The sequence below is a fragment of the Peromyscus californicus genome, unplaced genomic scaffold (assembly GCF_007827085.1).
Source record: "Peromyscus californicus insignis strain IS unplaced genomic scaffold, ASM782708v3 Scaffold_21__1_contigs__length_65335640, whole genome shotgun sequence".
NCBI lineage: Eukaryota > Metazoa > Chordata > Mammalia > Rodentia > Cricetidae > Peromyscus > Peromyscus californicus.
In genome coordinates, this window is record NW_026294514.1 from 54,856,037 (window position 1) to 54,880,333 (window position 24,297).

General features: G+C 49.9%; 1 protein-coding gene across 5 annotated transcripts; it reads right to left on the reverse strand.

Annotated features, from left to right (window-relative positions):
* Positions 1-100: 100 nt before the first annotated feature.
* D2hgdh (D-2-hydroxyglutarate dehydrogenase) lies at positions 101-24,297 on the reverse strand. 5 transcript variants are annotated; one of them, XM_052750306.1, is made up of 11 exons: positions 24,175-24,262; positions 23,843-23,933; positions 22,775-23,117; positions 19,146-19,203; positions 18,417-18,556; positions 17,221-17,414; positions 13,830-13,998; positions 11,377-11,520; positions 10,162-10,304; positions 3,033-3,198; positions 101-1,405 (listed from the first exon to the last, which is right to left on the reverse strand). In XM_052750306.1, exons 3-11 carry the CDS (start codon positions 23,106-23,108, stop codon positions 1,146-1,148), a joined length of 1,608 nt encoding a protein of 535 aa, XP_052606266.1. In that variant the 5' UTR covers positions 23,109-23,117; positions 23,843-23,933; positions 24,175-24,262; the 3' UTR covers positions 101-1,145. The 5 variants fall into 5 exon arrangements, with proteins under 5 accessions (XP_052606266.1, XP_052606271.1, XP_052606270.1 ...); XM_052750311.1 differs by lacking the exon at positions 23,843-23,933 and having other exon boundaries at positions 24,175-24,297; XM_052750310.1 differs by lacking the exon at positions 11,377-11,520 and having other exon boundaries at positions 24,175-24,263.

The following is a 24,297-nucleotide window of genomic DNA, read 5'->3' on the forward strand; positions in this document are numbered from 1 at the left end:
CTCGTCAAAGACCTACTACCGCCACATTTACTTCCTAATCCCCATGTGAAGACATACTGGGGACCCAGGAAGTACCAAATAGGGGGGATGTGATGAGCCAGAAGTTTACAATGACCTTTATGTGAAGAACTTTCGAGCAGCAACAGCAGGGTATAATTTAAATCTTTGCTGGAAACTGACGACAGCAAAAGAGAAGATGGGTGTGTTCAACTTCCCAGGCAGCCTGGACTCTAGGTCACGAGACTGGCCGAGTCCTAGAGGAAGGTGTGGAGACCACACAGTATGCCCGTGACTGAAACTTGCCTCTCTCACTCGAGTCTGGGAACAGTCCCACAGCCAGAAAGGTCAACACTGCAGACAATCACAGCCCACCCCACCTGCTTACCAACCAGACAGGCCTTCAGGGACAACATAAGCTGGGTGTGGTGGCGCTTGCCTTTCATCACAGCGCTCAGGAGGCAGAGGCACAGGCAGGGGGATGTCTGTGAGTTAAAGGTCAGTCTGGTCTACAGAGTAAGTTTCAGGACAGCCAGGGCTAAACAAACAAATAAACAAAAAACAAAAAAAAAAAAAAAGGAGAGAAAAAAAAAAAAGCAAGGAAGATGATCTGTCCTGGTCTGTTACCAATCCAAGACCTGCTTGGTATGACAGCAGATCCCACTCAGCCCCGGGTGAACAAGTTGTGGTGCCCTGGGTCATCGTAGTAACTGGTTTGGGGCTGGACAACTCTACGGTAGCCCTCCCAGGACACACACCACACAGAGATCCATCCGGTAACAAGATCACATGGCACTCTTCCCAGAGTTGCAACAGGGTGGGTCTCCACTGGCCACCACGGAGCAGCTGAGACTTGGCCTGTTCGGGAGTGGGAAAACTGCCCACCCACCCACTTAGTCTGTCCACAGTGAGCTGGTAGGAGACCAGAGAGGAGCCAGACAGCTCTGTCTGCTCTGCTCACCCCACAGAAAAGCAGCCCAGCCCAGAGGGTCCTCAGAGTCGGCGCCCGGCTAGCCAATGAGAGACAGTAAGTAACCTGGTCTGTTGCAGGTGTCATCAGATGGGAGGCCTCAAGACACGCCCCCCACCCCCCACCCCTGCGTGCCCAAGGTCCCATCGTCTTGCAGCAGCAAGATGAAGAGCTCCAGTTAGGCCTGAGCAGGCAGAGTCTTATAGGGGTTCAGGATGCCTTTGGGGTCCAGCAGGGCCTTGAGCTGCTGCATAAGCTTCACGGCCACAGGTGGCTTGCTGTAGCCGAGTACGTTCTTCTTCTTGAAGCCTAGACCATGCTCAGCACTGACACTGCCCCGCTGCTCTGCGGTCCAGGCGTACACATAGGGCTCCAGGGCGGTAAGCAGCTCCTGGCTGAAGGCCTCTGCCGTCACGTTCAGGTGAAGGTTGCCATCCCCTGGGGAACGCGGGAACAGTTAGGCTGGGCAGGCCCCGAAAGCTGCCCCAAAGGTCAGCTCATACTTCTAATACCACCCCACCCCCCAGCCCCCCGAGATGTACTGTCCCCCTGCCCGTCCTGGTTCTGAGCCACAACCCTCGCCCATTCCTTCAACCCTCCGTGACTATGAATCGGAGCTGCTGAGCCCCATTTTACAGGACTTGGGGCAAGTGAGCCCCTGCTCAGAGCCAGGTGGGAAGCAGCAGGAAGTCCGCAGGCACACCGCTCCCCCCACCCCCCTCGTCCCAGCACATTTCCCATGAACTGAAGATGTCAGAGACTGGGAGGGATAAACAAGTCATTCCTGTCAATCCACACCATGACCTAAAGCATCACTTTCCCACCCTCCCCAAAATGACGGGAAACTGACTTTGGACTAAAGAGACAGGCTGGTGAGAACCACTCCGCTGCACAGCAGAGGACTGTTCAAACAATACTTGGAATAAGGGAAACAATAGCAGAGTGTGGAAGTGCACATCTCAATCCCAGCACTCGGGAGGCAGAGGCAGGAGGATCTCCATGAGTTCGAGGCCAGCCTGGGCTACAGAGTGAAGTCCAAGCCAGCCGGGGCTGCGGAGTGATACCTTGTCTCAAGAACCAAAAACAAAAACAAAGAAAAGAGAGAGAGAGAAAGAAAGCAACGGCATCTTCTCAACCCAGGACTTGCGCCCTTTGCTGGGACCAAACACAGAACTCAGCTAGCTGACAAGTTAGCTATGGAGGTCACTGGAGTGACACTGGTTTAAGAAAATCTCTCTTACATTCTAAGAAACTGGAACTTTTGCTGGGTCTCACAGCCGAGTTAATATAAGACGGCATAATTGACCTGATACCCTGCCAAGTACTCAGCCTGTTTGTGTAACCAACCTGCCCCTAAGAAAACAATGTAACAACCAGCCTTAGGTGACTTGGACTTTCCCCATGTAATCAGCTTTTACAACCTAAACTAATGCATAGGTATAATCTTAAATTACTCTTCCATGCCCCTGACTCAGAGGGTAACACGTTATCTGTATATATGTACGTGATGGCAATCATTTGCTGAAAACAGCCAACAGGTTGAGAAACAGCCCTAAATAACAAATCTCTGGCATAAATGTTGGAGGCAACATGGAGAGAACTTGATAGTGTACGTTCACAATGCTGTTTGTTTGACTGAGTACTCTGCGGCCATTTGGGGGAGGCTGGAGTAAATAACGTAATCGATTGGGAAATTCTGTTAAAGATTTTTGTAAATTATCCCTCATTCATTCTCCGTGTGACCTTTACTGGGCTGTTCAGTAAACATAAAGTTCTTTGTTAGAGACAGACATACAGCAATAATAGGAACATAGTCAAATTCACAGTCAGACATCAGGCAGGCATAGGTAAACACACCACAGACAGACCACACGAGACACAAGAGAGGTAGAGAATTCAAACTTGGGCTTGTTCTTGGTGGAACTGATTCAAGGGCAAGCGTTCAGCTCCTTCCTGAATGTGACATCAATGTATTTTAGTGACTGTGAGGCTATGTGTAATATGTTTAACTCAGTTCACCACGGTGTGACTGTGCAGCTAACAGGGCCAGGACCACACTGCTCACCCAAGTGCCCGTATCCCACCACATGCTTGGCACGAGGGCCAAGGCGGGTGCGGAGGTCGATCACGAGGTCATAGAGCCGCTCCACGGGGAGGGATATGTCATACTTGAACACGTAGCCGTCATGACTGAGCGCCTCTGTGATCCTCTCCCGAAGAGCCCACAGCATCTAGGACCATGAAAGGAAACAGAGCACACCTCATCAGGGCTCCAGGGTCACTGAAAAGGTGTGGCTTCAATCCAGGTCTTCACAGATGCGCAGGCAGAGGGGCTGGGTGTGCAAAGGCCTGGGCGTGCAAAGGCCTGGCCTCTTGGAGGGACCAGTGGAAGCTGGAATGGGGAAACCAAAGCAGAGCAGAAGGGAGCCTGGGGCAAGTTGTTCATTCAGAACTGTTCCATCATTACTTGGCTTTCGTACACTGAAGCCCACAAGGACAGAGACCTATCTGCCCTCTGCAGAGTCAGCCACCGCCCACCACCCTGTCACACCAGGACCTCCACCCCTGTGCCAGTCCCTGCAGAGACCCCATCATTTCAGGGAACATACCAAGTAGAACATCTAAAAGGTAGTAGGGACTTCCCCTGCCACATGCTGGGTGTGTGTGTGTGTGTGTGTGTGTGTGTGTGTGTGTGTGTGTGTGTGTGTGTGTGTGTGTGTTTACATACACTACATGTGAAGGTGTGAGGGCAACCTTGAGTACTGTTCCTCAGATAGCATCCTCAAATGTTCCTCAGGGGTCCCTGAACAGCCTGGAACTCAAGGAACAGGCTAGGCTAGCTAGCCAATAAACCACCGGGATTCACTAATCTCCACCTCCCCGGTACTCTGATTAGAAGAAGCACATCCCACCATGCCCAGCTTTTCACAGGAGTTCCAGAGATCAAACTCCGGTCATCACACCTGCACAGGGAGTCATCTGCTGACTGAGCTGTCTTCATAGCCCCTCCTTCTCTCTGTGTCACCTCATGCCAGGTTTAACCCTGACTAACAATAAACCAGAGCCCCTCACCACCCTTCAGGCTACAGCCAAAACCCAAATCTCCCCAATTCTCTCAATTTTTTTTTTTTTTTTTTTTTTTTGCCTCTGTGTGTGTGGGGGGGTGTGTGTGTGTGGTTTTTAGAGACGGGGTTTCTTTCTGTGTCTTAAAACTCGCTCTGTAGACCAGATGGATCTCAAACTCAGAGATCCGCCGGCCTCTGCCTCCCAAGTGCTGGGATTAAAGGCGTGCGCACACCACCGCCCAGTTCTTTGTTTGATGGGTTGGTTTGTTTTGCTTTGTTTTTCTCAACGTTTACAGCCATCTAGGTCAATGCACCTGACTGCCATATGACCTACTCGTCAATCCCCACCACAGGCACATCCAGCTCTGGGAGGAACATGGTAGACACTGTACTGTGGTGCCTCCTGCTTGTCCTGACAGCCACCAGGCCTGGTGTCCCTAGCCTGTCCCTGTGCCCTAACTCTGCTCCTCTCCCAGCAGGGGAGATGGCCCTAGGGGATATCTTCCTACCTTCCCATCTCATCAGCTATTACCCTCACCTGTGCTCCCTCCCTCCAGGGCTCTGCTCAAGGCAGGGCTGACTGGGCAGTCTCTGCACTGGTGTGAGCTGTCTCCCTCCAGGGCTCTGCTCAAGGCAGGGCTGACTGGGCAGTCTCTGCACTGGTGTGAGCTGCCTCCCTCCAGGGCTCTGCTCAAGGCAGGGCTGACTGGGCAGTCTCTGCACTGGTGTGAACTGCCTCCCTCCAGGGCTCTGCTCAAGGCAGGGCTGACTGAGCAGTCTCTGCACTGGTGTGAACTGCCTCCCTCCAGGGCTCTGCTCAAGGCAGGGCTGACTGGGCAGTCACTGCACTGGTGTGAACTGCCTCCCTCCAGGGCTCTGCTCAAGGCAGGGCTGACTGGGCAGTCACTGCATGCTGCGGGCCGCAGGAATATATTATAAGAACTCAGCTGGTTATGGCAAAGTCACTACCTGGAGGAATCAGAGAATTCCTCCAGAGGAAGCCAAATCCCAAGGAGTTTTTGGTGTTACTTGGCTTGTTATATATCAGCTGTCTTCTGTTATGAAAATCATGTGTGCCTTCATAGTTTTCTCAATTGACTTTTCCCTAAGAAGGGCTAACAGTGTGGACTGATCACTCTCTGGACATACACATTCCAGGTATTTGGAGAACAGCCTCAGGAAAGGCTTTCTCTGGAATCAGATATCTCCCTTGGCCACTTTCAAGGACTAGCAGTAATAACAGTCCACATGCAAGTCTCCTGATTTAAGGTAAATTCCACAAGGAGACACCACCTAGGTCAGGTGGACATTAAGTAATAGCTTTACACAATTCAGCTCAGACCCTCCTTTCTTACAGCCTTACTAACTTTATAGACCGCTAACTCCTTACCTAACCACTTCTAGGAATATTTAGATAACCTTCTGCACTGACAGCTATGCTCAGCCAGAATCCCAGTTCAAGCCTCCCTGTAATTATCATTATTGGCAGCATCCGGCCAGGTCCATCACCGGATGGAGGAAAGTACCTTATCAGAGATACCTCTGTACTCTCTAAGAACAGACTTAATCCAGGCTACCTGTTTGAGAAGGCCTGGTGGATATGCCAATTAAGTCTTACTTCCTCCTTTCCCAAACCTTACCTCCAGTTCCAGATCTCCCTTTAACTATCACCAGAGGCATCTAGCTGTACACAGGTTGCTAAGCAACTGAGCACACTTTCCCCCACCCTGCAGAAAAAACGGCAGATAGCTTGGACAGATAGGAGCCACAGGAAAAAAGAAGACAGTTTTATTTTCTCCCATTGATCCAGCAACTTATAGATTCTTAACATTTTCTACTAATCACGTTTAAGACTGTAGTTGAGCACATAAGATTCCCTCTTCTTAGATATTACCCAAATTTAGCCTTTAGTTAATTCATTTCCCCATTGGTCACTTCCCTTTGGGGTTGCAAATGATAATTAACGGTTATTGGCTCCCTATGTGATTCTTATCACCCCTCCGTTTGACCCTGGAAGCCTGGCTTTATATACCAGGACTTCCAGGGCACAGAGAGTCAGAGAAGAGAAAAGGTTATGAGAGAACTAGATGGGTGAGAACTTGAGAGGAACAAACTGAGATGGGGAAGAACTAGATTGAAGGTTAGAAGAGAATACTAGAGGAAGGAGATGGGAGATGAGGAAGAGCCAGATGGGGAAGAACAAGATGAGGAAGAACGAGATGAGGAGAGAGAAGGAGATGGGAGGAAAGATGATATGGGAAGGAACAAGATGGATGAGAACCTAGAAGGGGCAGAACTAGATGAGGGAATTAAGATAGAACCCAGAGGGGACCGCAGACAAGTGTGGAGAGAAATCAGGCTAGAAATGAGCTAGATACGAGAGCAGAATATAAGCTTATAACTGACTCAGAAGAATAAAGTGTATGGACTAAGGAGTTTCCGTGTACATAGATTCATTTCTTCTCATCAAAGATTAATTATCAGCTGGTTGTAGATTCTTCCCGGACCCTGGGAGGGGACTATCGAGGGGCTGGACCCCCCCCCCCCCCGCCCCCGCAGTCCCCGATAACTGCACTGGTGTGAACTTTGCTGGGCACAGCCACCAGGTCACTGCTGAAGTCCAACCAGTGGAATACTTAGTTCTCACAAGTCACAGAGACATCCCACATGTGTTGGGAGACTTAAGGGATACACAGAGCCTGGTATCTGGTGTGAGCCTCCAGCAGGGTGAGGACTGGAACCGTCTGTATAGGGAGTCAGAGGCCTCTGTAGTGAGATCAGCCCTCCTACCACTGCCATGACTTAGCTATTATGTGCCAGGCTACAGTAAACAAGCTGCCCTTTAAAAGGCCAGTTTCTCTCACATGTAGCATCTGTGTTTAACTGGATGCACACACGTATATACATGGGGCATGAAAGCAGAAGAGAAGCTCTTTGGGACAAGCAAGGGGGCCCATGGGAAGAGGAAGGAAGTACTGAGGTTGGTGGCAGGGAAGAGATATGCGTCAGACACAGTTTGTACGTCTAACAATGTCACAACGAAGAACGATAGAATCTTTCATAAGAGCAAGGACAGAGGCTGGAGAGATGAGTCAGTGGTTCAGAGTACTTGGGGCTGGTTCAGAGCACTTGGGGCTGGTTCAGAGCACTTGGTGCTGGTTCAGAGCACTTGCTGCTCCCGTGGAGGACCCAGGTTCTTTTCAACCACCCACATGGGGGCGGCTCACAACTGTCTGTAGGGTCCAGGAGATCTGGCACCCTCTACAGGTACAAGGTGTGCAGTGCACACACACACACAAGCAGGTGGAACACTCCTACACGTAAAATACAAAAGAATAAATCTTGAAAAGCAAAGGCAGAGCGTGAATCATCTTAACTTTCCCAGACTCTTCTTTGGTCCTAAGGTTATCTGAGCTAATGGCCGCCTGACCCTTCAACGTTAGGCAGACCTCTACTTGCGCAGGCAGAGGCTTAGTTAGGCAAGAGGTTCAGACTTTCTGAGGCATTTGCTTCCCACAAGTCAGACATGCACCGCTAAATAATCCTAATAAATTCCTTTATGTCACCAGCTAGACTTGACTCTTCCTTTAATCTCCTATCTGGAGTAACTGCATGTCTATGTCTTCCTGGGAAAGTCACATGACAGCCTCCTCAAAACAATGACACTCAGGATGTCTCTGGATCCACACAGGGCCCACCTTCTTAGGACATGTCAGGAAACCCACTGCTGGGCCAGCTCCGTGGGTTAAAGCATTTGCTGTGGCAAGTCTGATGGCCTCATTCAGTCCTTAGAATCTAAGGTAAGAGAAGAGAACCAACTCCCAAAAGTTGTCCTGACCTCAACACGTTTGCTGAAGCATATTACCCCCACCTCCCCCACACACAATAATAACTTTTTAAAAAGGAAAAAAGGCCAGAGAGATGGCTCAGCAGGTAAAGGCATTCACTGTGTAAGCTTGGCAACCTGAGTTCAATACCCAGAATCCACATGGTGAAAGAAGAAAAATGAACCTACAAAGTTGTCCCCTGACCTCTATACACGTGCCATAACATGAGTACACACATGCACACACATGTGCACACGCACACAATAATAAATTTAAAAAGACAACTCAGGGCTTCTGGAGGAAAAAAAACAAGGACCAGAGGGCAGGGCAACTCAGGACTCCCCAGGGCCTCATTCAACATGAGAAATCAGCAGAAACATCTTCAAAACCATCCCTGCACCAGATAAAGACATTCAAGGATCAGACTCCAGAAAAGGGTCGTTCTAAACTCAAATCCAAGTCCAACACCAGTTCAGTATAGAGCAGGATGCTGAGATACCCCAGGCTCTCCCAGACCTTTCCTAGGAAACCCCAGAGGGGACCAGCAGAGACATGATGGGGACATGGGAACCTTGAGGACTCAAGAGTGAGCAGCTCTGCCATCAGGAACATAAAAGTACCACATCAGGATAAAGGAGGAAGTTAAGGCCGAAATCGGGTGGAGAGTACCATTTTCATCACCAGCAGCCCAAAAATCAATCTGTGGCAGAAAGGCGGCCTCATGGAATCAAATTGGCCACAAGGGTTGCCACAGCCCCCCGAACACCTTTGATATGAAGTACTGCAATCACTTACACTTCAAGAAACATGGATGGTGGGGCTAGTATGTAGCTCAGCTCGTAGGGTTCTTACCTAGCAACAAGAAGCCTTAGGGTGGGTCACCAGAACCACCTAAACCAGGCATGGGAGAGCACATCTAAGCACTTGTGGAGTAGAGGATGGAGGATCAGAAGTTCAAGGACACCCTCAGTTATACAGCAAGTTCAAGGCCAGCTGAAGCTATGAGAATCTTTCTCAACAACAACAACAAAATCTAAAAGCCAACCAACTAACAAAACAAGCATAACTATAAAGAAGAAGCTTTAAAAATACAATAGAATATATAACAGGCTGAACCTAGAGGTCAAAGCTCGAGGACTGGGGGGGGCGGGGGGGGGGGGGTCACACTCCCTAGGTGCCTTCCTTTTTTCTCTCTTCAAGGACCAATGCAGGCTGCTCCCTGCAGCCTGTCTGCCCTCTGCTGGCAACTCACCATACTGCAGACAGCAGGACCAGAGCCAGACACCAGGAAAATAAAACTCCCAGTTTAGGTGATGAGCGGCTCCCAAACAGATATGCCTCCTGTTCCTTTGTCCCCGCTCCAGGAGACCAAATGGCTTCCTGACAATATAGTGAGGCTGCTGTGGGATATTCCTTTACACTGTGTGAATAAATGTCGCTGTGACTGGTTTAATAAACAAGGTGACTGCCCAATAGCTGAACAGGATAAAGTTAGACGGGAAAGCCAAGCAGAATGATGGGATGAAGAAGGGCAGAGTCTGGAGTTCCCAGCAGATACAGAGGGATCAGGAGATGAGCATGCCATGCTCATAAAGGTACTGCTGGGTGGCAGGGCATAAATAAGGAATATGGGTTAATTTAAAATGTAGGAGTTAGTAGCTGGGTGGTGGTGACACACGCCTTTAAAGCCCAGCACTTGGGAGGCAGAGGCAGGCGGATCTCTGTGAGTTCGAGGTCAGCCTGGTTTACACAGCAAGATCCAGGACAGCCAAGACTATTTCACAGAGAAACCTTGTCTCGAAAAATCAAAAAAAAAGTAAGAGTTAGTAATAAGCCTGGGCCATTGGCCAAGCATTTATATTAATATTAAGTCTCGGTGCATTTATTTTGGAACCAGCAGTTGAGACAGGAAAATTACTCCTACATAAGGCCTGTTCCTTAGGCACCCTATTCCCTAGGACTTCTTGGGCCTTCAGGCTTGCTTTCCACAGCCCTTTCAGTTCTTCCCGCCTCTCCACATTCTAGACAAGTCTGTGGGGAGCTGTAGCCAACTTACAGCCAGCACACAGTCAGTGACGTAGATCGACTCACCATGCAGGCTGTAGGTGGGAAGATGTGTGGGGATATTTTGCTATGTTAGTGACAATGATCTAGATAGCAAGAATACATTTTTCACTACAAAGAGGTTTTCTAGCTATACCAGGAACCCAGTTGTAGCTTGACTACACGTTACATTGCTGCTGGACAGCTAAGGTCCTAGCTATGTGACTAGGAGGGAGGGTAGAAAGCAGTGTTACATCACCTGGACTTTCCTCTGGTCAGTGGCCATAGTGCCGTCGCTCACCAGGCCAGAGTTCAGCACCTTCTCCAGGACGTTGGTCAGCTTCTCAGCATCATGTCCTGCACTAGAGCCCGACGTCTCAACAAGGACATAGAATGGACTCTCTGCAAGGGAGCAGGAGATGCAATGTAAGCCTTGGTCCCACCTGCTGGGTTCAGAGTTAGAACCACTTCACTCTAGGTCACGTGGCAAAGACAGCTCTTCCCAGATGCTAAAGGTGGCCTATGGACAGGAAGCATTCGGGCAGGCTAAATTTCACATGGTTTAAATGTAAGTTTTTCTGCTGGAAGAGAAAACAGACCGAAGGTGACCCTCTGCGTGACGCCCCACCCTGATCATTCTCAGCCTCATGGCTGGGTCCAGCTGGGTACCTCCCAAGAGCCTGAGGTGGGACAGGGCCGGCACAGCAAGGCAACTGTCGGCTCTAAGCACTGGCTTGTCTACTCTTACATGTGGTTTTTATCTAAGTTCTTCTATTTACCAATAAAGACTCGGGAGTCAGATGCTGGGGTGAAAACCTGCTAGATTAGAGACGGCAAGAAGCACCAGCTAACCTTCCTAACTGGTTGTAGACCCAGTCAGAGAGTGTCTCTCCACCTATCCCAAATCAAAAAGGCCCATGAGCCTATAAGTCCCTCCCTGCTCCTTCCTGTGCCTTTCTATCCATCTTCCTGGGTCCTCCATACTCTCTAGGGCTAATTCTGGTCAGCTAGTCACTGGCTCTACCCCCCTGATCCAAGGTTAATTTTATTAACACAGTCTCAGAGTTTCACAGTGCGATCAAATATCCCACCGTAACACTTACAAAACTCCAGAACCCCAGGGAAAGGCCACCTGTTGGTAGATGATAGCCTCAGACATGGCTACTACATGCTAAAGGCCATAATTTCCACCACAAGAACTTGCTGTTTAAAATTAAATGTGTATTACTAACTTACTCAGGGGCACTGTCCCCTTAAACACAACATTAAGGCTTCTTCCAGAACGATAAAACGAGTTCATCCTACTACAGACTGAATACAAGTGCTAATGACAGCAAAGCTTTCCTACGCACAATGAACCATGGCCACACAGTGCTCCTTGCCCACCTGCCCGCCTGGGACATTCCACTGCCCCAAATGCCCCACGGTGTCAAAGCGGCAGGGCAGCACTGCCCAACTGCACAGGGGTCGGTACCTTGTACTGGGCTGGTCAGGTGGAGATGCTGTCCAACCAACTGCATGCATTCAGAATCCATGAACTCAAATGCAGACAGGATCTCACCCAGCATCCCCTTGCAGGCGCTGAACGTCTGCAGAACCTCAGCAAACCCAGGGCAACCTGCAACGGGACACAGTACATCAGGCACTACAGAGGGAAGGACAGCGGGACCCAGGGCCTCACCCACTGCCTGGCCAGGTCCACCCCCTTCTCGGCAGCACCATCAACCCAACTCACAGCAAGTGGACAAGTGGAGTGACTATGAAGGGTGTGGTGCTCTAGAGAACACTCCACAGTTCAGCCCACAAGTTCACTTCAAGGTCTCAAGATCTGAAAGTATGCCTAAGAACTGCCACAGAGCACTCACAATGGCAAAAGGAATCAGAGAGGCACATCCTGTTAAAGTCTGTAAACATGGGTCCAGAGCCAAGAGCCATCAGATGCGGGTCATTTCACTCACCCATCAGCAAGAAGGCCTAAGCTGATCTTGGAAGTTCATCAAACACTCATCTATGGACACCTGAGATCTCTGCAGGGCTGGGGGGGCCACAGCACAGCCCTGGGGTAGCTGCCCCCAAGTACGGAAGCAGAAAGGAACCAAGGGACTGTATCCACAGGTAGATGATCCAGAAACCATGTGATAGGAGACGACATTCCTGGACTTTAGAAGATCCAGGACCATCTAGCAAAAGCAACACAAACCCCTGCAAGAGGAAACCACCCTCACCCTAGGCTTCTAGGAACCAAACAAACGAGAAACAAGGTTCTGCTTACAACCTACGGTAGCTCAGAACACACAGACAAGACGCTATGAGAAACCAGGCCCTCCGCATCCAAGAAATGCTCTTGGATGCATTTATAGAGAACAAGAGACAGAAATGTCTGGTGCAGCAGACAGATGAAGAGTTAAAGAAATGGCCCATCAACAATGTTGTCACAGAGACTTTAAAAAGATAGACTACCTGGGGACTGGGGAAATGGCCCAGTCTTTGGTAATGTGCTGGCTGTCCAAACAGAAGGACCTGAGTCTCATCCTCAGCACCCACATGAAAAGTCAAGCATGGGGCTAGAGAGATGGCTCGGAGGTTAAGAGCACTGGATGCTCTTCCAAAGGACCTGGGTTCGGTTCCCAGCACCCACACAGTAGCTCACAAGCATCTGTAACTCTAGTTCCAGAAAATCTGACTCCTTCTTCTGGCCTCCATTGGCATTGCACACACATGGTGCACAGACGTACGTGCAGGCATAACAACGTACATGCAGGTAAAACACCATATGAGAGAGAGAGAGAGAGAGAGAGAGAGAGAGAGAGAGAGAGAGAGACAGAGAGAGAGAGAGAGAGAGAGAGAGAGAGAGAGAGAGAGAGAGAGGGAGACAGAGAGAGACAGAGAGAGAGAGAAAGAAAGGAAGAGAAAGAAAGAGAGAGAGGAAGGAAGGAAGGAAGGAAGAGAGAGAGAAAGAAAGAGAGAGAGAGAAAGGGGGAAGGGGGGAGGGAGGGAAGGGAGAGAGGGAGGAGGGAGGGAAGGAGGGAAGGAAGGAAGGAAGGAAGGAAAGAAGGAAGCCAGGCGTGGTGGTGTACACATGAAATTCCTGCACTAAGCAAATGAAAACAGGTGAATCTCTGGGGCTCACTGGCCGGCCCGCTTAGTCTAATCAGTGATTATCAGGACAATGAAAAATCTTGTCTCAAAAAAAAGAGGTGGAACAATACCCAAGGTTGGCCTCAGGACTCCCCAAGCATGCACAGAAATGTGTGCCCCACGCACATGAATATGCACACACATCCACACAAATAAAATAAATAAATAGATAAAGGACATAATAAGAACAAACAACTGGGAAAAGACCGCAAGAAAGACCTAGAGCCTCCTCTGGCAGGATTTGGTGAGTCAAGCATGCCCATCTCCCTCCAGAACTCCAGCTTAGTTGAATGAGTCAGCTGTAGACAGAAGCTAGATAACAATCCGAAAGGGGTAAAGGAGAAAAACACGAACCACCGTCAGCAGAGGCAGGCCCTAGACAGAAGCTGGCTTCATGTCAGCTACACAGAAAAGGAAGTCCAATGGTGTGAGAGCCCTTTGTATGGAGATGCTATAGTCACCTGTGGTGAGCTAGAGCGAGGAGGGGAGAGAGACCAATGGCCCCACAGCAATTTCCACTATACCCGTTTCTCTCAGAATCACATGACACACTTCTTAAATCTAAGCACGGTGGGACAAAGAAGAAAAGAGCTTCCATTTTGTTAGAGTGAAATCACTTCTGTTTCAGGCTACACTCTGGACAACTGGAGGGCCAGGACCCAGATCTCCAGACAGGAAGCCGAGAGGCAAGGGGCAACGGGTGCCTCTCATTCCAAGTTCACGCCACCGTGTCCAGAGCGGCTGCCCACTCTCCGCTGGTGGGCTCAGAAGCAGGCTGAGGGGACCTACCGAGGAAAGCCACATTCACAGCCTTGGGCCTGGGTGGGCACAGGATGGACACAGCAGTGATGATTCCCAGGGTGCCCTCTGACCCAATGAACAGCTGCTTCAGGTCATAGCCCGTGTTGTCCTTCCTCAGGGAGGTCAGGCAGTTCAGGATGGTCCCATCAGCAAGCACCTGGCAAGAAGAAAGAGGCCTTCCTGCGTCAGCCACCCTCCCCTTCTCTGGAGTCGCTGACCCAACTCCAAACCCCCCAAAAAAGCAGCCAGCCATAAACCCTCGGCCACTCCACCCACCCCACCCCCATTTACTTCAGGATGAAGCCTGGGGAGGAACAGAACCTGCGGTGGATTAATCAGACTGAAGGGACGACTTTCCTCCCCAGTTAGGGCAACACGCTCCCAACCTCATCGTCAGCCAAGAAGGTCACTTCTGCGGGAGGGAAACCCACCCAAGGCAAGAATACACAGGGTACACATCTGCGGAGGGCAGGAATCACAGCTGGAGGGAGAGGGGGGGAAGCAGAGCTGGTCCAGTGAGGGGCGCGGCTAGGGAACAGAGATGAGGAGGGCCAGGAGCATGGCCGCAAAGGGAGGGAACACATCTGGGAGAGGCCAGGAACCTCCAGAGCTGGGGGCAGGGAACACACCTCAGAGGCAGGAAGCCCAGGAAAGGGGAAGGAGGAGCACAGCTGGAGACAGGAGGAGCACAGCTGGAGAGAGGAGGACCACAGCTGGGAGGACTGAAGAGCAGAGAACAGCCCCGCCTGGAGGTTCCCCCACATCTGAGGCCCTAGGTCACAGAGACATCCATTGCTGGTTCCCACAGTACAACTCTACCTGAGACTTGGTGGCTAGTACTTCAAGCCAGAGGCTTACTGAACTTTCAGGACAGTAAGTACAGAAAAAACAGTAATAGTAGTAGCCGGCAACCAACCAGAAAACAGCTACTGGGACACTGGGACTAACTGGAGAAAGCATGGTTTTATAGTTGCCCCGACACCTGGGTAAATAAGACAGAAGCTCTGCCCTTAGGGCCCACCAGTAGGTGGGTAAGGAAGGTAGTCTTCATTGTCCACTTCACCGACAGAAAATCGGGAGCTGGGGGATCACTTGGTGGGTAAAAATGCTGCATGAACAGAGAACCTGAGTTCCAATTTTCAGCACCCATGTAAAAAGCTGGGTCTAGAGCCTGTGAGATGGGTCAGGGGTAAGGGCACCTGCCACTAAGCCTAGCAACCCAGTTCCATCCCCATAATCTACATGGTAGAAAGAGAGAACCACGTGTTCCTGGAGTTGTATCCATGCCAGTGGATGCCCACACACTCTAGAAGAGAATTTGACATTGTTGCTGCCGTTGTTGCTGTTATAGTAGAGGCGGCCACCGCTGCTACTGTGTCTGGGATTACTATTTCATAATTGGTTACTACAGCTAGCAGAGTGGAGACCCTGGCAACAAAAGTAGCTACCACAGTTAGTTAATCTTCCATTCTATTGGACATGATAAATTTAATTCAGTAGTTATATACATCTCGATTGGCTTTGAAAATTATAAATTTATATACTCAAGTTCCATTTGCTTTTGGGATACCATCTTACAAAGACTCCAACGTACAGTATGGCTCGTTAAGGAAGGGAATGGCTCAGTTGCCTTTAGCCTACTGGCTATGGGTGGGTTAGGACCTCTGTTGGTCTTTTCTGTGTTGAACACACAGATTGCAAGCCCAGCACCACTTTGAGATCTTTGGCAGCAGTTAACTCTGCAGCTCACACACAATAGAGCCTGTATGATAATGAGTATTCAAAGACAGGTAATGCCTGGGGGGCGCTCACCAACCTAAGACAGAGTGCCTGTGTGGCCTGGGCAGGCATCTCCATGAAGGGTAAGGTGACCTGCTGTCGTCCCACGCAACCTAAGTCAGAAGCTCATTTTTTAGTAAAAGGGGGACCTGTAGGGTCCTGGCCCCCGTTTTGGGTAACTGTTGCCTTGTTTGCTGACCTTGACCTTGATATCATCCCTATGCTAATTCCCTCCCGGGTTCCACCCTCCAGAATGCTTAAGGGAAGTTCCTTGTATGTGTATCCTGCATAATGGGCGTTAACAGCTTAGCTGCAAGATTATAAAACATCGGTAGCGAACTTCTGCCCTCTGGGGTTCTCCCATTGTGCTGTAAGCCTGTATTTAAGACCTCCTCCCTCCTTCAATAAACGGCATTCGGCATTAAAAAAAAAAAAAAGAAGGAAAGAAAGAAAAAAAGAGAGAACCAACCCACAAGCTGGCCTCCACATATGTGCCATGGTATGTACACACATGCACACATACAATAAATATGGAGAGCCAGGCATGGCGGCACATGTTTTTAATCCCAGCACTCAGGAGGCTGAAGCAGGTGGATCTCTGTGAGTTCGAGGTCAGCCTGGTCTACAAAGTGAGTTCCAGGCCAGCCAAGGCTACACAGAGAAACCCTGACTCAATAAACAAACAAACAAATGAGAGTGCTGGAAATGACCATTTGTGCCTATAATCCCAGCTCCAAGTTCATTAAGAGACTTTATCTCAGAAAACAAGGCGAAGAGGGATAGAAGACATTCAAGCTCGCGCTCTCTCTCTCTCTCTCTCTCTCTCTCTCTCTCTCTCTCTCTCTCTCTCTCTCTCACACACACACACACACACACACACACACACACACACACACACACACACACACATACACACAGAGGTTGATCAATTTTTAAATTTAAATTACCATGGAGCACTGGACGTGTGGTGTCTATGTGGGTGTTTCCGGAAATATTTAACTAAGGCAGAAAAGCTCACCTTGAATGGGGACAGCAACAACCACCCCCAGCTTGGTTAAAATGGGCAGAGCACCAGAATTCATCACTTTGTGCTTCCTGACACAATGTAACAAACTCCCTCACTTTCCTGCCGCCATCCTTTCCCTGCCGTGATACGACTGTATCCTCTCAAACAGAGTCAAAACAAACACTCTCTCCCTTACATTACTTGTCAGTTACTTTATTCCAGCCCAACAAAAAGTAACTAATATAGCAAGGGTTCAGGGAAGGGGCCTCAAGGCTCGGGGAGCTAAGCTGGCAGGGGTGTGACTCCATACCAAGTTGGCCTTAGCTAACCTTCCTCATTCTCCAATTCCTGGAAGTCTGGCACAAGTAGAGTGTCGCTGCCTTAGTGAAGTGTCCCCTAGTGGCTCCTTATTTGGACTCCACATGTCCCTGAGGCACCTAGAACCAATAACCATTACAGCAGGGTCCCTATCCTGGAACAGATACACACTCACCAACATAGCCCCATGTCCTGTACCACTGCCAAGACAACAGCCTCAGACTGAAGCTAGGGCATCCCCAGGGCAGGCTTGCACCTTGTCAGAACCCAGCTCACCACTTCCAGGCCCAGGACAGTCCCTCGAAGTGAGCCATATCGCAGAAAGCGCAGACCTCCAGCATTGGTTGCCACATTGCCCCCAATGTGGCAGCTGCCCTTCGCTCCCAAGTCCAGTGGCATGATGAAGTCTCGCTCCTGCACATAGTGACTCAGCTCCTCCAGCACACAGCCTGCCTGGCAGACCAGAATTCCTACAAAGAGCAACTGAGTTACCAACAACGTCTGGATTTCTAGGGGTATGAGAAGGCTCACTGCTGAGAACCCCCAAACTCCTCTGTAGGTAAGAACTTTCCAGAAGGAATGTTCTCAGAAGTCAAGGAAGAAGGATGTCTTCTTGCTAATCAGGAAAAAAAAAATACTTGGTCCTTTGTAATTACAATATCAAACAAGACAAATTAGAAAGGCCAAAGTGGAGAAGAGTTCTTGTATAACTAAGGGGAGTGAGTGGAAGAAAAGATAGTTACCAAGCACCAGCCTCAGCTTGGGGGAGCACTGGGCTCCCTAGTTACATTGTTAAATACTTTTTGGTGGTGAAAACCATTGCTGTCAGCTGCCAACAACAGTCCCCCACACAGCAATCCAGCCTCAGTGTGGGAGAAGGCTATGAAGCCCCTTTACAGACATCACTGCTTAGCCATACCTGTCCACCACCAGCAGCCATGGCAAAGTCTGGTCGCAAATAGGACTTGTGTGACATGTTCACAAGTGTGAGCCACCTAGTGACTTACAGCACACAGAAGATGGCCCTGATGCAGCTGCCAGTTCTGTCCCAGCCAAGACCTCACACACACACACACACACACACACACACCCCACATACACACATGCACACCACACACATATACATACCACACACACATCATGCACCACACACACACACACCATACACACCACACACACACCACACACACACCATACACACCACACACACCACACCCCCACACACACACCCCACACACATCCCCCCACACACACCCCATATAAACCACACACACACCATACACACCACACAAACATACCACACACACATACACACCACACACACACACACACACCACACACCACACACACACCACACACACGGATCAACACATTTGCTAGCCTAAGCACAGTCCCAGCCTAAGGAGGAAAGACAACCTCATCGGGACTAGGAAGGTCAGAGGAGTTAGGAGCACACAGACACACAAGCTTACCAGATACATCATGAAAGCTGATGACCTGATTCATGAGGGCAGTGGACAGGATGACTTCATCGAAGACGGGGACACTGCCCCCCACCATGCCAGTGTTCCCCCCCTGTGGGTTCACAGCCAAGTTCCTCTTATGGCAGTGCCTGGGACACACACAGTATATACGTCAAGCCAGCATCCCCTTGCCCATACAGCCATCCCATCGCCAAAGGACGGGCTACCGAGCTGACACCTGTCTCCCAAACCTGATCTCCTTTCTGGGCCTTCCTGCTACAGGGCCTCTTCCCCCAAAACCCTGTGAAGAATTTAAGGGACAGTCCACCCCCAAAGTTGTAGACAGAGAAAGGGAGGCTGACATGGTCTCTGGGGCATGGGAAGGAGGTCTATGTGGCCTAATTCTAACACCTTCAGAGCCCTCTCATGGTTTGTAAGAGTCAGCGACACCATCTGTACCTCTACCACCCTTGCCCCCTCTAATCCCATTGCTGTAGGCTGAGTTCTGAGCCTGGCCCACCAGCCCTTGGGCTGTGCCTGTGAGGCATCCTGCAGCCGGTACTCTTGCAGATAGGGATCTGGGGAAAGGGATGCCCTTGCCCATAAGCACCCAGTGAACCCCAAGGAAAGCAAACTACAGGGATCTTCTATTGGGCAGGTATGAATGTGAACCACGGTGTCATAAAGCACTGACTGAAGACATCTCCTCACCTAAGAATGCAGGATATTTCCTCTTACCTGAGGATCTGGGACACTTCCTCGGAGGTCTGGGGCCTCAGCAACACTTTACTACAGCCTGTGACAAGAATAAGACTCGTCAGAGCACATGAAGGGATGTGGCTCAGGCACAATCCTTCCCTTTGACAGGTGAAAGTGATGCAGACCTCTGATCCTAGCACTCGGGAGGCAGAGGCAGGTAGATCTCTGAGTTCAAGGCCACCCTGGTCTACAGAGTGAGTTCCAGTTCAGCCAGGGCTACACAGAGAAACACTTGTCTCAAAAAAGAAAAAATAAAGAAGAAAAGAAAATAAAAAAAGAGTGTGTAGGTATCTTCCTTGCCCTAGTCTCTCCAGGTCCTCTCCCTGATAATCCACCTGTCCTGGCTAATTGCTAGTTTATGTTAACTTGACACAAGCTAGAATCATTTGAAAGAAGGGAACCTCAATTGAGAAAATGCCTCCATAATAAGATCTAGCTATAAGGCATTTTCTTAATTAGTGATTGATGGGGGAGGGCCCAGCCCATGGTGGGTGGTGCCATTCCTGGGCTGGTGGCCCTGGGTTCTATAAGAAAACAGGCTGAGCCAAGCCATGGAAGTAAGCCAGTAAGCAGCACCTCTATATGGCCTCTGCATCAGCTCCTGCCTCGTTTCCTGCCCTGTGTGAGTTCCTGTCCTGACTTCCTTCAAGGATGATCAGTGATATGGAAGTGTAAGCCAAACAAACTCTTTCCTCCCCAAGTTTCTTAGGTCATGGTGTTTCATTGCAGCAATAGAAACCCTAACTAGGACACTGCCAAGGGACCATTCCATCTCACCACTCACCCATCTCAAGCCTGGCTGCCCAATGCCCCTGTTGCTCCCTAGCATTTTCCTGGTGAACTCATTAGGACTTTAGTATCCACTCATATTGGGGACAAATCTATGGTGGCCCACAGAGGCTCCCTAGTAAGACCTTATTCAAGATCAGAGAATCTGAGCTTGCTTTACCCAGCAGGGCTGCATAATGGGATGACTTGGCCACAGGTGTGGTTACCAGGTGTTTTGAAGGGTCCACCCTTGGCTGTACGTTGTGCTTTGATCTTGAAAGGGGGAGGTCTTTTGCCTCTCCCCTTGGCAATGTATAAAAAAATCCATCAGAATAAACCTCGAGGCGGCTGGATATTGACCCAGGGCCCTCCCGAAGCTATCCTGTGTCTGTCTTTCTCGTTGGCTAGGTCTATATTTCTATCTAATACTTCCTCATTCCTCTCTCCCCCGCCCCTAAGAACCCTTCAACAGATCGAAATCTGACTTGCTGCCTATTTTAATAAAGAAGAAACACAGTCATGTTTACAGTTTACGCATGTCCATGGCTGCCAACTCCCCTCCACACTTCTATTTACCTTGCCTCTACACCCACTAACAATGACACTTCCTCCATCTACGGCAGGCAACCTGCTTGCCATCCAGAGTCCCACACCAGTGCAGCTCACTCGTGAATGGTTCACCACTCCTGCTCCCTGCTGCGCACTGCCTTTCTTCCCCCGCCTTTCGACCCACCTTCCCCCCATCATCCCCATCAGCTCCATAAACCAGCTAAAATGCTCTCATCTTACAACAGAAAAAAGGAAAACAAACCTCCTCCGGCCTGGGCTCCTATAAAATGCCCTCACTTCCCCAACCCCTGGATGATAGTGACCATTCCAAGAAACACCCAAGAGAACTGCCTCCTGCCTCCAGCCTGGAGTCAGCTCCAGCTTTTGTCTTCCACCAACGTCACTGATGGGGCCCACAGCAGCTCTGAGTCAAGTTCACTGGTGGCATCTACCTCAATCAGTAATCACACGTAGCAATCTGTGCCCCTTCACTGAGCCTTTCCCCACCGGCTCTGCACCACACTCCTGTGGCTCCCTGCTGTCCCTTGGTTTCTCAGTCTCCTCAGCTGGCTCTTCTCCACTAACAGTCTTGGGACCCAGTGGCCCCAACGCTGGACTCCAGATTGGCCTGTCACTCAGCCCAATGGCTGCATCTATCTGTACAAACCCAAACTCCATTTTCCCAGAGGACTGGCTCCCCTGTGCTCCTTCCCACTCAGTAAACAGAGATCCAGGGTTCCAATGTCCACACAGCTGTACTGTAGTTCCTCTTTATCCCATCAACAGACCTAGAGACAATTCTTTCCAATCCCCCTGGAACCTGTGATGTCTCACTTTTTATCAGGTCTTTCCAGCAAAAGACCATCCATGCAGTATTGGGCCAGGATGCCTGGCACCCAAGTGTCCCCATTTCCTGTTAAATGCATTATTTTCTGTATATGGTTGCCGAGTACTCCTCTTTAGAGCAAGAATATCATGATGTGTTTTCAAGTCGGATGAAAATCACTTCAGAAGAGAAAATGAGATGTAGTTACTGCTCGGTCTGGGCTACTGAGCACTGGAAAAAGGTGCAGGAGGAGGAGGCTCATAGCACCAACTGTGCAACAGGTAACAGCAAGATCACCATTCAAGCACCCTCTCTATAGAGATACATGGATCCCCACAAAGATGGAATCTTAACCTAAACCCTATACGAATGGCTTGATATAGAAATAAGCTCTTTTAAAAAAATTTTTTTAATGTATTTACTTTTATTTCATGTGTGTTGGTGTTTTGCCTGCCTGTATGACTATGTGAAGGTGTCAGATCCTCTGCAACTGGAGTTACAGACCGTTGTAAGCTGCCATGTGGGTGCTGAAAATTGAACCCCAGTCCTCTCAAGAGCAGCCAGTGCTCTTAACTGCTGAGCCATCTCTCCAGTCCAATACAGAAATAGGCTCTTGACAGGATAATTAAGATCGAACGTTGAGTGCTGGAGATGGCTGAGGAGTTAAGAACAGTACAGAAAACTAGAATTTGGTTCCCAGAACCCACACCTGGACAGCGTTTCTCTGTGTAGCCCTGCTCTCCCAGAACTCACTCTGTAGACCAGGCTGGCCTTGAACTCCAAGATCCACCTGCCTCTGCCTCTATGCTGGGATTAAAGGTGTGAGCCGGGCTGGAGAGATATCTCAGTGGTTAAGAGCACTGGCTGTTCTTCCAGAGGTCCTGAGTTCAATTCCCAGCAACCACAGGATGGCTCATCTGTAATGAGATCTGACGCCCTCTTCCGGAATGCAGGCAGAACACTGTATACATAATAAGTAAATAAAAATCTTAAAAAAAAAAAAAAAAAAGGTGTGAGCCACCACCGCCCAGCTAATAAATGTTTTTTAAAAAACAGAAGAGGACAAAGGATTGAGGCAAGATAAATACAGAAGCAGAAGCCAGAGGGATGCTCCCAGGAACACCTGGGGTCACCAGAAGCTCAGAGAGACAGAAGGACCCTCCCCCAGAGGCTGCAGAGAACACACCTGATTTTGGACCCTGGGCCTCTGGAACTGAGAGGGATGCCTTTGGTGAAAACTGCCTAAGAAGCTGTGCAGATGAAGGCAGTAGTGTCTCAAGCCCTCACTCACTCCAGCCGCAGACGGCTTCGCTTTTCAATCTGCCCATCTGACTCTCTGAAGACCTCGGCAGTGTCTTCCAAGGCACTGAAGGCATACTCACAGTGAACTCTACTCCCCCACCCACACTCTCTTCCTGGTCTCTGCCCTTCGATCTTTTACTCCACTGCCCAGGTCCTGACTCACCCCGGAGGGCCCGCAGCCAGTCCACATTGCATGCTTCCAGTTGCTCTGGATCTGTGATAACTCTGCCGGGTGTGATGCGTTCGAAGGCAGCCAGGTCCTCCTCGGACACGGTAGAAAACGGCAGCCTTTGCACAGGGTATCGCTCAGGGGTTAGCATCACCTCAGGGCTGCCAGAGACCGAGGAGTACCCTCTGCAAGCCAAGGGTCTGTATGTATCCCGAGGGCAACCCAGCCACTTCAGCCCCACTGAGGCTCCCTGAGTGTATGTCCTCCTCCATCCTGGAGACGCCCAGAAGAGCCTTGCAGAACATCTGGGCACCAAATGGAGCACCATTGCTCCTGCCTTAATAAACAAACAAACAAGTAAATAAATTGAACTTGCAACTCATGAGCAATGAAGTAATGGGAAAGCCCCACAATGGCCTCCCTGCCACATCTGAAGTCACATACACATTGCCTATAGAGCAGCAGTTCTCAACATGCAGGTCACGACCTCTTTGGGGTCACGTATCAGATATCCTGCATATCAGGATTTACACTACAATTCCTAACAGTAGCAAAACTACAGTTATGAAGTAGCAACGAAATAATTTTATGGTTGGGGGGTCACCACAGCATGAGGAACTGTATTAAAGGGTCGCAGCATGAGGAAGGTTGAGAGCCACTAAGGTAGAGGAAGAGGGTGGCTTGGCCCTAGAAAGATGAGGGTAAGGAGTATCAAGCTGCAGGACACAGAGGATGAGATACATAGAAGGGTTCGGTTCTGAATGACTGGCCCAGTATAACTGTCCAGTGAATTCACTGAGAGTATACTTGGTGGTGGTGCATTCTCTCTCGGGCGTTGTATTTTAACGTTTGCAAACAGCAATCGCTTTTCCAGGCCCTTCCCCTTTAAAACAAAACTAGGTTTTAAGGCACCGAAAGGGAAGATATCACGGAATCATGAACCCAAACGAGTTGAAAGGCAAATTTCACATTCTACGTCTACTTTGCCACACGTTTTAAAAAGCCTGGGTAATGAACAAAAATGTCCTGGAGAGAAGGGAAATGAACTGCGACAGTGCATACCGGCTAGGGTAAAGGCAGCTCACACAGGTCGCTATCCACAAGCTGCCACCTTCCAACTGAAGGTTCTACTTGGCTGCTGCTTCCGCCTTACCTGAGACGGAAAAAACACACCTCAGCATGCGGGAAGCAAGCGCATGCGTCATGTGCTGTGACGTCCGGGAGGACAAGCCATTTGCATTTCCAGCCACCACGACCTGGGAGTGTTGGGGGTGGAAACGCTGCACATGGGCTCACTCCCGACCTGTGCAATCACTTGACAGGCCAGTCCCGGGCTGCATAGACCCGGACACCAACGCCCACCGCCCTGGAACTGCAGCCGACCCACTACGCACCCTAGCGTCCGACTGACTGCAAGAAAAATGCGTCCTCTCCCGCACCCAGGTCCCCACCCCCGCACCACCGTAGGCCTCGACCAGAGGGGGTGGAGCGAGCGACTGCGCATGTGTGTCGGCCCT

What these genes read in the sequence shown, in the direction of transcription:
- D2hgdh (XM_052750311.1), bottom strand. Translation starts at nt 23,108, where the DNA reads ATGGTGCTCCATTTGGTGCCCAGATGTTCTGCAAGGCTCTTCTGGGCG. An exon ending in CTGGCTGCGGGCCCTCCGGG is followed by an intron (nt 19,204 to 22,774) that starts GTGAGTCAGGAC and finishes TTCTTGTCACAG; the next exon opens with GCTGTAGTAAAGTGTTGCTG. An exon ending in TGTGAATGTGGCTTTCCTCG is followed by an intron (nt 11,521 to 13,829) that starts GTAGGTCCCCTC and finishes GTCCCGTTGCAG; the next exon opens with GTTGCCCTGGGTTTGCTGAG.